The 13,842-nt window shown below is 40.3% G+C and overlaps 1 protein-coding gene across 2 annotated transcripts in view; it reads right to left on the bottom strand.

The window, feature by feature from the left end:
• Positions 1–13,842, bottom strand: part of LOC120313585 (mitochondrial inner membrane protease subunit 2-like) — a 337,631-nt gene that overhangs the window by 211,520 nt on the left and 112,269 nt on the right. For both annotated transcript variants that reach the window (XR_005558183.1, XM_039355643.1), the window contains exon 2: positions 3,241–3,343. Coding sequence is in view for 1 of the 2 variants with exons in the window: in XM_039355643.1 (XP_039211577.1) it covers positions 3,241–3,343 (103 nt within the window). In the remaining variant the exon portion in view is untranslated. The remainder of the gene's footprint in view (positions 1–3,240; positions 3,344–13,842) is intronic.

The following is a 13,842-nucleotide window of genomic DNA, read 5'->3' as shown; positions in this document are numbered from 1 at the left end:
AAGGAGAAAGATACGCCCAATTGAATGCAGAATTCCAGAGAGTAGCTAGAATAGATAAGAATGCCTTCTTAAATGAACAGTGCAAAGAAATAGAAGAAAACAACAGAATAGGGAGGACCAGAGATCTCTTCAAGAAAATTGGAGATATGAAGGGAACGTTTCATGCAAAGATGGGCATGATAAAGGACCAAAATGGCAGAGACCTAACAGAGGCAGAAGAGATTAAGAAGAGATGGCAAAACTACACAGAAGAACTATACAAGAATGAGCTTAACATCCCAGATAACCACAATGAGATGGTCACTGACCTCGAACCAGACATCCTAGAATGTGAAGTGAAATGGGCCTTAGAAAATTTGAGCAACAACAAAGCTAGTGGAGGGGACAGTATTCCAGCTGAGCTATTCAAAATCTTAAAAGACAATGCAGTAAAAGTGCTACACTCAATTTGCCAGCAAATTTGGAAAACTCAACAGTGGCCACAGGATTGGAAAAGGTCAGTTTACATTCCAATTCCAAAGAAAGGCAATGCCAAAGAATGTTCAAACTATCGCACCATTGCACTCATTTCACATGCTAGTAAAGTTATGCTTAAAATCCTACAAGCTAGACTCCAGCAGTATGTGGATCGAGAACTACCAGAAGTACAGGCAGGATTTCGAAGAGGCAGAGGAACTAGAGATCAAATTGCCAACATACGCTGGATCATGGAGAAAGCTAGGGAGTTCCAGAAAAACATCTACTTCTGCTTCATTGACTATGCAAAAGCCTTTGATTGTGTGGATCACAACAAATTGTGGCAAGTTCTTAAAGAGATGGGAGTACCAGACCATCTCATTTGTCTCTTGAGAAACCTATATGCGGGTCAAGAAGCAACAGTGAGAACTGGACACGGAACCACTGATTGGTTCAAAATTGGAAAAGGAGTCCGGCAAGGCTGTATACTGTCGCCCTGCCTATTTAACTTATACGCAGAGCACATCATGAGAAAGGCAGGGCTAGATGAATCAAAAGTTGGAATTAAGATTGCCGGGAGAAATATCAACAACCTAAGATATGCAGATGATACCACTCTAATGGCAGAAAGTGAAGAGGAACTAAAGAGCCTCTTGATGCGGGTGAAGAAGGAGAGTGCAAAAGTTGGCTTGAAACTCAACATTAAGAAAACCAAAATCATGGCATCCGGCCCTCTCAATTCCTGGCAAATAGATGGGGAAGAAATGGAGGTAGTGACAGATTTTATTTTTCTGGGCTCCAAGATCACCTCAGATGGGGACTGCAGCCAAGAAATTAAAAGACGCTTGCTCCTGGGGAGGAAAGCTATGGCAAATCTAGACAGCATACTAAAAAGCAGAGACATCACCCTGCCAACAAAAGTGCGTATAGTCCAGGCCATGGTTTTCCCAGTTGCAATGTATGGCTGTGAAAGTTGGACCATAAGAAAGGCTGAGCGCCAAAGAATTGAGGCCTTTGAACTATGGTGCTGGAGAAGACTCCTGTGAGTCCCTTGGACTGCAAGGTGTTCAAACCGGTCAGTCCTAGAGGAGATCAACCCTGACTGCTCTTTAGAAGGCTAGATCCTGAAGTTGAAACTCAAATACTTTGGCCACCTGATGAGAAGGAAGAACTCACTGGAGAAGGGCCTAATGCTGGGAAAGATGGAGGGCAATAGAAGAAGGGGACGACAGAGAATGAGATGGCTGGATGGAGTCACTGGAGCAGTAGGTGTGAACTTAAATGGACCCAGAAGATGGTAGAGGACAGGAAGACCTGGAGGAACATTGTCCATGGGGTCGCGATGGGTCGGACACGACTTCGCAATTAACAACAACAACAACAATCTTTTAAATCTCTCTCTCTCTCTCTTGCCCTACTTACCCCCCTCTCTCTCCCCCCACACTGCTTTCATTTCTGCACCTAGAGGCAAACTTATTCAATCTACAAAAAATCCACATCCTGCTTTTAGACATGAATTTCAATTTGATCGCATCTTAATCTTTATGAGTAACTATGTCTGATTTTATCTGTATTAAATAAGCTTCTTGGCAGAAGGTGAAGTCTTCAAAACATAGTAACTATCTCTTATAGACCAGTATATTTGAATTTTTTGCCACATATAATTTACCTGTGATTTGAGGACGTCTTTATATTGCTGATAAGGACAAAAAAAATTGTTGAAAACAAAGAATAGCCAAATGGTGTAAATCAGAGTTCTCCAACCTTTCCAGTTTGCAGACTGGCGAGGGGGGAGGGGAAGAGGAGATGGTTTGGCACGAGCAAATGGAGCACATGTGCTTGCACTAGCCTGCTGCTCATGCAAGTGGGGATGCGTGAACACACAAGTGTGTTTGCCCATTACTTCTACAGCCTGGTTCCAAATGGCTTAAGGCCTAGTAGTGGGCCACGGCCCGGGACTGGGGACCCTGGTGTAAATGATTACAAAAAGCCATGATGCTCTTGAAGATTAGCATGAGGATTACATGTAACTTAGAAAGTAGTAATATTTGTCCAAAGCCCTTTAGGGACACTTTGTTTCTTTCCACCCTTGTTAAGTTACCTTTTGCCCTTTACTTCCCCTCAAATGTTGTTCTCCCTTTCTTTCTTGTTTCCCTCCCAATATCATTACCTCTCTCTAATGTTCATTTCACTTTTTGTCATTATTTTTTCAACTCAACAGATGGTTGGAAATAAATTTTGAAGATCCACTTCTCTTCTAAGAAAATCATATATTTTTCTTCTACAGCATTCAGTGCTTTCATCTTCATTTAACAGTCACTCTCTTACCTCTGTTCCAGACATTGTTGTCTAATATGCTTTATAAAAACCGCTTGGCTTTTCTGTATCTTATTTATCCCCTAGTCCACAGTTGGCACTAAATAAATGTCAAATCATAATAGGAATACACAGTATCCTAAGGCTCTAATTATAGCAGAATGGAAGAAAGTAGAGTCAGTAGCTTTGCCAAATACAAGAGAAACTATGGCTATTCCAAATGTTCTTTTGGAAGAGGAAGTTATGAGTCACACTCAGATCAAAGAAGGCTTTTCCTTGCCTTTTAAATATCAGTCATTAAAAGTTTCCTCAACTCTCTGATGGGAGAAGCTCCTCCTAGCAATCTTTCTTAATGCTCATAAAGAAGCTTAAATGGTACACTCTTATTGTCTATATTTTATACTGTAATAAAATATTATATATTTTATGACATGAACATAGTGTTTTGTACAATAATTCTGTTCTTACCGGACCAAAAGCATTGCTGTCAAAGCTGTGCCCATGATGATCGCCTTCTACCCATATATAGCCATGTGGAATTTTCACATATTTCTTTTTATAGCCTATGGTTCTAAAGGCAAAATGTAAATGAACAAGTTAGTTGTGCAAAAAAGCAAAACAAAAAGCCAATACTTTGGCTACACTCTTAATGTGTATTGATTATTTATTTTTTGCATGTTGATCCCTTTAAAAAAATGAAATTATAAATATTAAAATAACTCTTTAATTTCTCGCAGCCCTCTGTCTCCCCAAAATCCACTTTGCAAATACAACCATGCCGACTTGAAAACTGTCATTTATTTTTCTGAAAATCAAGGTACAGGATGCAGAATCCTCCTGTAAGGACCTGTCTCAATCAGTCCTCCCAAGAAAGCAGAACTCTTGAAATGGACATCATTTTAAAAGGAACTTTTATTGGAAGGTATTGACAGCAGCAATAGAAGGCAGGATCTGAGGGTTTCCCACATGAATCAATAGTCAAAAGAGTCAATGATAACCCCACCCCAACTGTCCATCCAGACGGTTCAAATAGGCCAATCTCCAGGTATGAAAACACTGGAAATGGAGTGATAAGGCACCGCTTCCAAGGCTGTTAGGTCTCTTCTTCCATGCCTGGAGATAAGGCAAATGGCCGGACGCACATTCCATTCTCACCCCGATAGAGAAACATCAAAGAGGATAGGGCAAGGAACAAAGCAAAGGAAATACATGTCAGCAACCCCAAGCTTCCCCCTTCCCCCAGAAGATGGCAGAACCCAAAAAAGAACAAGAAGCCCCCTGCCCATAGAAAGACAGGGTTCTGACATGCCGTTCCCCTTAAAAAAATGAGAGATCTACCTGGAGAGAAATAAAATGATAACAGGGAGAGAAAAGTACATATAGTTTAGTCAGGTTTATCAGAATACTGAGCATGACATTTTTTTAACAACTTAGGAGCCCTGACATGTTGTTTCTGAACCCACCCATTCTGGGAAGATGGGAGATCTTTTCAAGCTATTAAGTATTGTATTGATTCATGGTGTTTCCTAAAATCCAGGATCTCCTTGACTTCAAAATGCTGTTCCCCCTCCACCATAATAAGTTGGTTGGCCTTAAAGGTGAGTTTAGTTCACGTTTTAATAGGCTACAATGAAATACTGGTTTAACCTGTCTTAACATTTTTGGGAGTTCCAATTCTACGGTTACTGGGTTGATAACCCTTTTAATGGGGAATGGCCCCACGAATTTTGGCCCTAATTTCTTCTATGGCTATAGAGATTTTAAATACTTTGTTGACAAGTATACTTTCTCCCCGACTTTAAACAGCTTAGGTTTTATCCACTTCTTATCTGCCTGCACTTTGTAAGCTTCCCTAGCCTCATCTAATGCCTTTCTCATTACCAGCCACATATTTTGGAGTTATTTAATCCATTCCTTCAGGGAGGGGATGGTGGATTCGTTGACTAGCAATTCAGGTGTTGGGTTGAAACTTTGTCCTGTTGTGATCTGGAATGGGGTGTAACCCGTGCTGGAGCGAACAGCCTTGTTATAAGCCACTTCCGCAAAAGGAAGTAGGTCGGTCCAACTGTCTTGTTGATAATTAATAAAGCAGATTAAATATTGTTCAAATACTGAGTTTGAACATTCTGTCCCACCATTTGTTTGTGGATGATGATTAGATGACAGGCCCTGGGCAGTTCTCAGAAGGTCCAAAAAGGCTCTCCAGAACTCTGCACCCCCGTCTGGAATTGTGCGTTGCGGAGCTGCATGCAGTTGGTAGATATGCTGTACAAACAGCTTTGCTAGAGTCTTGGCCGGTGGGAATCTTGGTGCACCTGTTTGGAGAATAGGTCTGTCACCACCCAAATGATCGTATTCCCTGCACTCTCTGGTAGATCTATGATAAAACTCACAGAAATCTCTCACCAAGGTGTTGACGGGTTTGCTACCACCTTCGTTTTGCAGCTACAGAAATGGGGCAGCTAGCCACATAGCTTTCATTGTCTTCTTAATGGACGGCCACCAAAATTGCCTCTTCATGAGGTGAAGTGTCTTTATGAACCCAAAATGTCCAGCTACCTTTGAGTCATGACAGAGTTGTATGAATTTCAGTCTTATGAGATATGCGATATTCCAAAGAGTCAATCTTTTCCTTATGAAACTCACACTTTGACAGCTTGGTTTAGAGTCGGGCGGCCCACAGTTTATTTAGCACCGCCTTGACTAATTTGATGAGCTACTCCTTTGTTTCAGTGAAAATTAAGATGTCATTCAAATACACAAGAACCCCCTTGTATAGGTGCTCCTGGAGGACCTCATTGATTAGTTACATGAACACTGCTGGCATGCCCTGCAGTCCAAACGGGAGCACCCTAAATTGGAAGCACTCCATGGAGCAGTTAAATGTTGTCTTCCACTCATCTCCTTCCTTAATCCTAACCCAGTGATATGCCTCTTGTAGGTCTAAATTCGAGAATATTTTCCGCTTTGCTAGATGGGCCAACATTTCCTTCATTAGTGGCAGGGGATAGATATTGTTTTTGCACACTGCGTTTAAAGACCTATAGTCCATGCAGAGGCAAAGAGATCTGTCTTTTTTTGCTCAGAACAAAACCAGGGCTGCCGTTTTTGGTCTTGCTGCCTGTATGAAACCTTGCGCCAAATTTTCTCTATAAATTTCTGTAACTCTTCTAGCTCCCAGGGAGTCATTGAGTATATTTGGGGCTTAGGTAGTTTGGCTCATGGTAGGATCTCAATGGCACAGTAAGTGGGGCAATGGGAAGGTAGCTCGTCAGACTGCTCTTTGCTGAACACCTCAACTAGATCCCGGTATTCCTTGGGCACAGATTCCAACTCCTGATCTTTCACAGTTGCTACCACTTCCGGGGCTCGTTTCCTCTTTGTTCTGCAGTCTCACACCCCCGTACGGTGGGCCTCTCTTTTGGAAACCTCAACTCTCTTGTCCTCCAGTCCACCCTTGGGTTCCTTCCTCAACATGTAATTCCCAATATTAGGGGCCAGGGGTCACTATACCATGTAATTCCCAACTCCATGCCAGGGGTCACTATAAATGTAAAAGTCTCTGTGTGATCCTCCATTGTAAGATGGATTGGCTGCATGGTAAGGGTGGCTGGGATCCCTCCTGAGATGGACCCATCTAACTGGCCAACAATATTGACTTCTTCAGCCTCCTCACTGGAATCCCTAGGTTCCCCACCAAGGTTGGTCTTATTAGGCAACGAGTGCAATCTTAATCCAGTAGGACCTTCAGGGTCACCTTTCTCATCATCCCTGGACTTAACAGTTCTATGGTTCTGGTGAGGGGCGTGATGGGTCCACTTACCAGGGGTTTGTCTTCAGAGTCACTGTCAAGAGAGTTGGGTGGTTTTCCAGTCGGGGCCAGAGTTCCTTCCCCCAGGATCCCAGGGGACTGGACCTCGACAACCTCAACCCTTTTCATGGCGGTCTCCCTGGGTCATTGTGGAGTCTTTTCAGGCTTCCCTCCACCGGATCAGTCAGGATTGTGCACAGGAGTTTTCGAACGGCATTCTGCAGCCTGATGTCCCTCCTTACTGCAGTTGAAGCAAGCTGTTGAACATGGTGCTGCAGTGGGGGGGGGTTATCACTTCTCATTTTCACTCTGGGGGAAGCATCTCCAGGTTTGTCCCAGGCATCACTGACTTCAGGCTTGGTCAACTAGGATACATCAGTTGTGGAGGCGGTCCGGGTCTCCCTCGGTGATGCACGTGTGGTACAGGTTCAGCCCATCTTTGAAATGACTCACTAGGACAGCAGTTCTCAACCTGTGGATCGCGACCCCTTTGTGGGTCGAATGATCCTTTCACAGGGGTTGCCTAAGACCATCGAAAAACATATATTTCCGATGGTCTTAGGAACCGAGAAACTGCTCCTCTATCCATCTCCAGGAGGATTAAAAACAACACAGAGAATGTTAAGACTTAAAGCATCAAAGGAGCAACTCCCCGCCTCTCAGGTAGAGCTAGCAAGTGCCAACGACTCAGCCCACCTTCTCCCAGCCTTTTTACCAATCAGAAGCCACAGTCCGGACATTGGCATCCGTGACGTATCTTCCCGGGGAATCTGTGAAGCCGGCAGAGCTGCTCCAGATCATGCTTGCATGCAGTCGCTCACGCTTCGGTGGAAGAGGGGAGACGGACTGGTGGGGAGTTGGGGGGGTGAGGCAGGAGGAGGAAGGAGGGAGGGAAGGAAGGGTTGTTAGCTGTGGAATCAGCACGCTGGAGGGCTTTGCCGTGGGGGTGGGTTCCTTTTGTATTTTGATTCCCTCCCTTTTGGAGGGAGGAATGGACATTTTATGATCTAGGGAAAAAAAGTCTGGTGTCTGTGAATAAAAGCGCCGGCGATCATCTTTTCTTTCTGCCAGCTCGCCTTGATGCATTCAGTGCAATTGCTTTTTTAAATAGCGCTTTTAGATTATATTTTTTAAATCTTAGCTTTTTTTAAAAAAACACTGGAAAGCACATTCTTAAAGCAAGGTGCAGACTTGGTACCTCTCTCTTTCTCTCCCTTGCGCCCCCCCCCCAATCCCCAGGTATTTTTATTTTTGGTTGGCAAAATCGGATCTGCAGCTGCTAAAAATGAATAGTGGCTTGCGAGGGAGGGGGGCTGCTGTGGGCAGCAGAAGACAGGCTGGTGCATCCAAGGTGTTGTTCACTCTCTCGCCTCTTTTCTGTTGAACCCCCCCCCCCAGTCTAGATCTTGAGTTGCTGCTTTGTGCAGGCATGAGCCAGGATGGCCATTTGTGGGGTTGGTCTCTGCCCTTGCGTGGGGGGGTTACAAGCACCTTAATTGAGTCTCCCCAACCCCATTCATGGGATTTTCCTCGGGGTTGCTAGGAGCTGCGCTTAAACTCGGAATCGCCTGGCTGCAAGCAAAGAGAAGGGAGTTGGCGTGGGCAAGAAAGCCAGCAAGCCAGCCTGCCAGCCCAAATTGCAAACTTCCCTTTGCCTTTTTTGTCGTGAATTGGGAATTCCTCGGGATTTTCCCTCCTCCCACCTTTAAACGGCTTCCTTTTATTCTGCCTCCTGCCTGGTCAGGATCCAAAGGCGAAGCTCCAATTGGGAAAGTGTATACTCCACTGCCAGAAATTGTTAGGAAAAAGGAGATGCATTGAGAGAGGGACTTGTCAAAAAACATTTAGATGAGAATCAAGTACGCTTAGTGGAAGGTGAAAATGTTGGAAGGAGGGAATGAAATCGCTGGAATCTGGGACAGCTGTAAAGTCGTATTCTTCTGTTTTGGGAAACTTCCATGAAAAAGTAGTCACGTAACCCCTCACTTCATCCACAAAATGTTACAGGAGTTGTGATTTTTTATTTATAAGCCTTTTCCTTTCTTCCATTCTCTTGCTACTTTTTCTTCAATTGGTCATGTGATCAAAATGTGGATGCTTGGCAACTGGCCTGTATTTATGACGGTTGCAGTGTCCCAGGGTCATGTGATTATTTTTAGCAATCTTTTAACAAGCAAAGTCAATGGGGAAGCCATATTCATTTAACAACTGTGTTCCTAACTTAATAACTGCAGTGATTCACTTAACAAGTGCAGCAAGAAAGGTCGTAAAATGGGTGCAACTCACTTAACAACTGCCTTGCTTAGCAACAGAAATGTTGGGCTCAGTCGTGGTCGTAAGTTGAGGACTACCTGTAGTTGTGGAATTCCTTTTAGTGGATGGTTCTATCTTCTGGAGTCTACTCTAGAGTCTGATCCTGCATATCAGATATTTACATTACGATTCATAACAGTAGCAAAATTACAGTTATGAAGTAGCAACGAAAATAATTTTATGGTTGGGGTCACCACAACATGAGGAACTGTATTAAAGGGTCGTGGCATTAGGAAGGTTGAGAACCACTGCACTAGAACTTCCTCTGGCCAATTGAGATGGCATGCCATGTCTCTAAACTCCTCCGTATACTCAGCCACCAGGTGACAACCTTGCCTCACTATTTTAATGCATTCTCTGGCCTTCCGGTCAGCTAAGGGTTCTCGAACCTCTTCCTCAGGGCAGCCATTAATTGGTTGAAGTTCTGGAGCTCGGGGGTATTGGTGTTATGCAGGGACACCATCCAGCAGGCTGCAGCTCCCTCCAGGGCCATGGTCACCACTCTCACCCATCCGTTGTCGCTGAGAATGTCTTGACCGTATTCCTCCATGTAACTCAGGACATGGGCCAGGAAGAATCCCAGCTGCTGAGGTGTCCTGTCATATTTATCTCCTAAGAGTGGGACCTTTTTATTATTATTATTATTATACATTTTTACAATTTTACAATAAAAACCCCTTTCCCAATCCCTCCCAACCCACCCCAAAACCCTCCCCCATTCTTCCCAGAGCTGAATAGAGGGTTAACTAGAACTTAAAAGAAAAAACTTTTAAACCCAAATAAACCTCAAACAAATATAATTACATTCAGTAAACAAATTATTAAATACTTTAACTCCATTATATATAAAAAGCAGAAAGAGAAAAAGAAGAAGAAAAAAAAACTATTCTACACTTCTAAATAATATCTTAAACTTTAAATATAAATTATTCAAAAGCTAAATGATATTTTCTTATAACATACTTATATTGTATAAAATTTATCCATCTTTTCCACCCCAAGAGGTACTTCTCTTGCGATTGATCTTTCAAAAAAGCCAAAATTTTTGCCATTTCAGCTAAGTAAGAAACTTTAAGAAACCATTCCTGCAAAGTAGGCAAAAATTCCTTCTTCCAATATTGCCCTATTAACAACCTTGCCGCTGTAATTAAGTTTAACATTAAAATAATCTCTTTGTCATCACAATCAGAAACAATACCCAACAAAAACAATTGTGGGGTAAATTTTATCCTTCTTTTGAAAATTCTTTGAATATTCCACCATATCTTGATCCAAAAGGCTTTTATGCTTTTACATGACCACCAGATATGATAATACGTTGCATCCAAGCAACCACATCTCCAACATTTAGGCTGCAAATTTGAGTACATACGAGACACTTTTTGTGGATCAAGGTGCCATCTATAAAACATTTTATAAAAATTTTCCCGTAAATTTTGTGCTTGTGTAAATTTAACATTCCACACCCAAATAGTCTCCCATGTATCTAATAAAATTGGTTCATCAAAATTTTGAGCCCATTTAATCATACAATCTTTAACTAATTCTGCTTCTGAATCCAATTCCACTAATACACCATAAATTCTTTTTATGTGGGTTCGGCTTTGATCTCTAATTTGTTTTAGCAAGTTCTCATCCTCTCTAAGCAAACCCACTTTATAATCTATCTTCCACCTTTCCAATAATTGTCTGTACTGAAACCATGAATAACTAATATTTTCTTGTGCTAATTCATCTATGGATTTTAATTGCCAATTTTTACCATCCCACTTAAGTAATTGTATATAAGAAATACTATCCATCTTAACTCCTTTCCTTATTCCTTCTATTGCATGCCATGGAATAGCCCATAATGGAATTCTTGAATCAATTCTATAATATTTCTTCCAAACCCGAAGTAAAGAAGTTCTTAAAATATGATACTTAAAAACCCTGTCAACTTTTTTATTATAAATTAAATAGGCATGCCATCCATATAATAAATCCCACCCCTCCAAAAGGAGTATATCTACATTTGTTAAATTAACCCAATCACTAATTAATGTTAAAACCACAGCATCATAATACAATTTCAAATTCGGTACCTTGAGTCCACCTCTCTCTCGTATATCTTGTATAATTTTAAGTTTTACTCTTGGTTTCTTCCCTGCCCAGATAAATTTATTGATACCTTTCTGCCATTCATCTAGATTTGTTTCTTTCTTTAAAATAGGTATCATTTGAAATAGAAAAAGAAACTTTGGCAAGACATTCATTTTAATCGCTGCTATTCTCCCCAATAGAGACAATTGCAGCTTTTTCCAATTCTCTAAATCCTTTTGTATTTTAAACCACAGCCTTTGATAATTATTTTTATACAGTTTTGCATTGGAAGCAGATAAGATAACCCCCAAATATTTTACCTTATTAACAACCTCAAAACCTGTCAGTCTAACTAAGATCTCCTTATCCAAGTTGGTCATGTTTTTTGACAATATTTTAGTCTTATTATTATTAATCTTGAAACCTGAAACTTGTCCACACTGATTTATCAATTGTAACAACTCCATTACAGAATAAGTTGGTTGAGACCAACCAGATCATCTGCAAAGGCCCTTAATTTATAATCATTTTTATTGATTTCTATTCCTTTTATGTTGGGACTAGACCAACCCTGTCTAGTCCCCTTTTCAATTGGAAATACCTCTGATAAACCTCCATTAACTATAAGTTGTGCCGTTTGTTTTTGATAAATGGCTCAAAGAGCCTGTAAAATTTTATCTCCAAAATTCATTTCCTCAACCAATCTTAACATAAATTGCCAATTTAACTGATCAAAAGCTTTTCCAGCATCTAAAAATATCAATCCTGCAGAAATCTGGTTGTTCTTATCCAAATATTCTATTAAGTTAATAATTTGTCTAACATTATTTTTCATATATCTTCCAGTTATAAAACCAGTTTGATCCATATGTATTAGTTGATTCAACACAGTCATAAGTCTATTAGCTAAAATTTTCAAAAAAATCTTATAATCTACATTCAAAAGAGATATAGGTCTATAATTTTTGGGTAGAGTAAGATCTTGATCCTCTTTGGGGATCAAGGATATAAAAGCTCTACCCCAAGACAGGGGGGTCTCTAATCCCTGTAATATATTATTAAAAAGTTCCCTTAAAGGTTCTATCATCTCATCTATCAAAGTCTTATAATGAATTGATGTCAATCCATCAGTACCCGGTGCTTTACCTACTTTTAATTGTTTAATTGCTGTAACAATTTCCTCTATAGTAACCAATCCATTAATTTCTTGTTTCTGATCTTCTGTTAACTTAGGAAAATGAGCATCTTGTAAATATTTATCTATATCTAGAGCCTGTACTTTCCTACCCATATATAATTTTGTATAATAATCTAAAAAGGATTTCTTGATCAATTCCTTCTGATATACCAATTTACCATTATGATTTATTTTATCTATAATTCTCAACTTCTGTTTCTTTCGCAATTGATAAGCCAGCCATCTCCCTGGCTTATTAGCATTACAAAATGTATTATATTTCATATAAAGTAAATTGGTTGCAGTCTGATCCGCCATTAACATATTAAATTGCGATTTAAGCAATTTTATAGATTCCTTAACATTCTCATCTGTAGGATTCAAAATTAAAACTTTTTCTTTTAATTTAATCTCATCTTCCAACTCCTTACATTTTTGCACCTGTTTCTGTCTATAAGCCTTATTCATTTGTATCAAAACCCCACGCATATAAGCTTTACTTGCATCCCACACCATTGCCATTGAAGTTCCCTTATGCATATTTAAAACAAAATATTCCTTTAAATACTCTTTAAGTTTCTGAACATTCATTTCTTGTCTAAATAAATTTTCATTCAACCTCCAAGATCTCCTCTCCTCTTTTTCAGTAGCCAGTTCCATCCACACTGGGCTGTGATCTGTCAATGTCCTTGGAAATATCTTTGCATTCTTTACCCTAAAATATAAGTCTGTTGTAATAAAAAAAAAGTCAATTCTTGAAAAAGATTGATGTTTATCCGAAAAAAAGGTGAAGTCTCTCTCTTCCATATTATGTTCTCACCAATAATCTCGCAACTCCCAGTCCTCTTTCAAATCAAAAAAGGCCTTAGGTAATTTGGCCTGTTTAAAAGAAGTGGAAAATCCTTTTTTATCTCTATATGTGTCTAAAACTCCATTCCAATCTCCCATTAATATAACAGATCTATAATCCAATAAAGTCAATTTTTGATGTAGCAACCTATAAAATTGTTCCTGTTGTTGATTTGGTGCATACAAACCTACTATAAGTATTTTCTTGCCATACAATCCCACTTCAATCATTACATATCTCCCTTGAGGATCAGAATCTACTAAACAACTGATAAACATAGATAACTACACCTCCTTTTTTCCCAAGAGCAAAGGATACAAAATGAGATCCCAATCGAGCATTAGCTAAATATTTTTAATCCTTAGTGATAATATGCGTTTCCTGCAAACAAATAATGTCATTATTATGTTGCTTCAGATAATGAAATATTTTCTTTCTCTTCTGAGGGGAATTAAGGCCATTAACATTCCATGTCAGAAACTTTACCATCTCCATCATCCAATAGCCTAGAGAAGACTGCTTGAAGATCTGTCATTGAGGATTGCACCAAAGATCTCTTAGGTCTTGCTCCTCCCACAGGCTCAGAAACAAATTCTTGTGAGACTTCTTTAACCTCTTTCTTCTGTTGTTCCTTTTCCTTACGTTTATGTGCAGCTCGAGTCATTCTCTGCTCTTTCATCTCAGCTTGTTGAAACCACTCAGCCTGTGGTTTTCCAGCTTTCATCAATACAGCTTCTTCAGACTGCTGTTCTACCTCCTTCCCGTCCAAAGCTTTAAACATTATAGGTGGTGATGAGCGTGCTCCCAGGACCGAAGTATAAAACTCCTTTGCTTTAG

Source organism: Crotalus tigris, unplaced genomic scaffold, assembly GCF_016545835.1.
Source record: "Crotalus tigris isolate CLP2741 ecotype Arizona unplaced genomic scaffold, ASM1654583v1 scf7180000018715.8119751781:844558, whole genome shotgun sequence".
Classification (NCBI taxonomy): domain Eukaryota; kingdom Metazoa; phylum Chordata; class Lepidosauria; order Squamata; family Viperidae; genus Crotalus; species Crotalus tigris.
The sequence above is the reverse complement of the archived record's forward strand: the minus strand, read 5'-3'. Positions and strand labels throughout refer to the sequence as shown.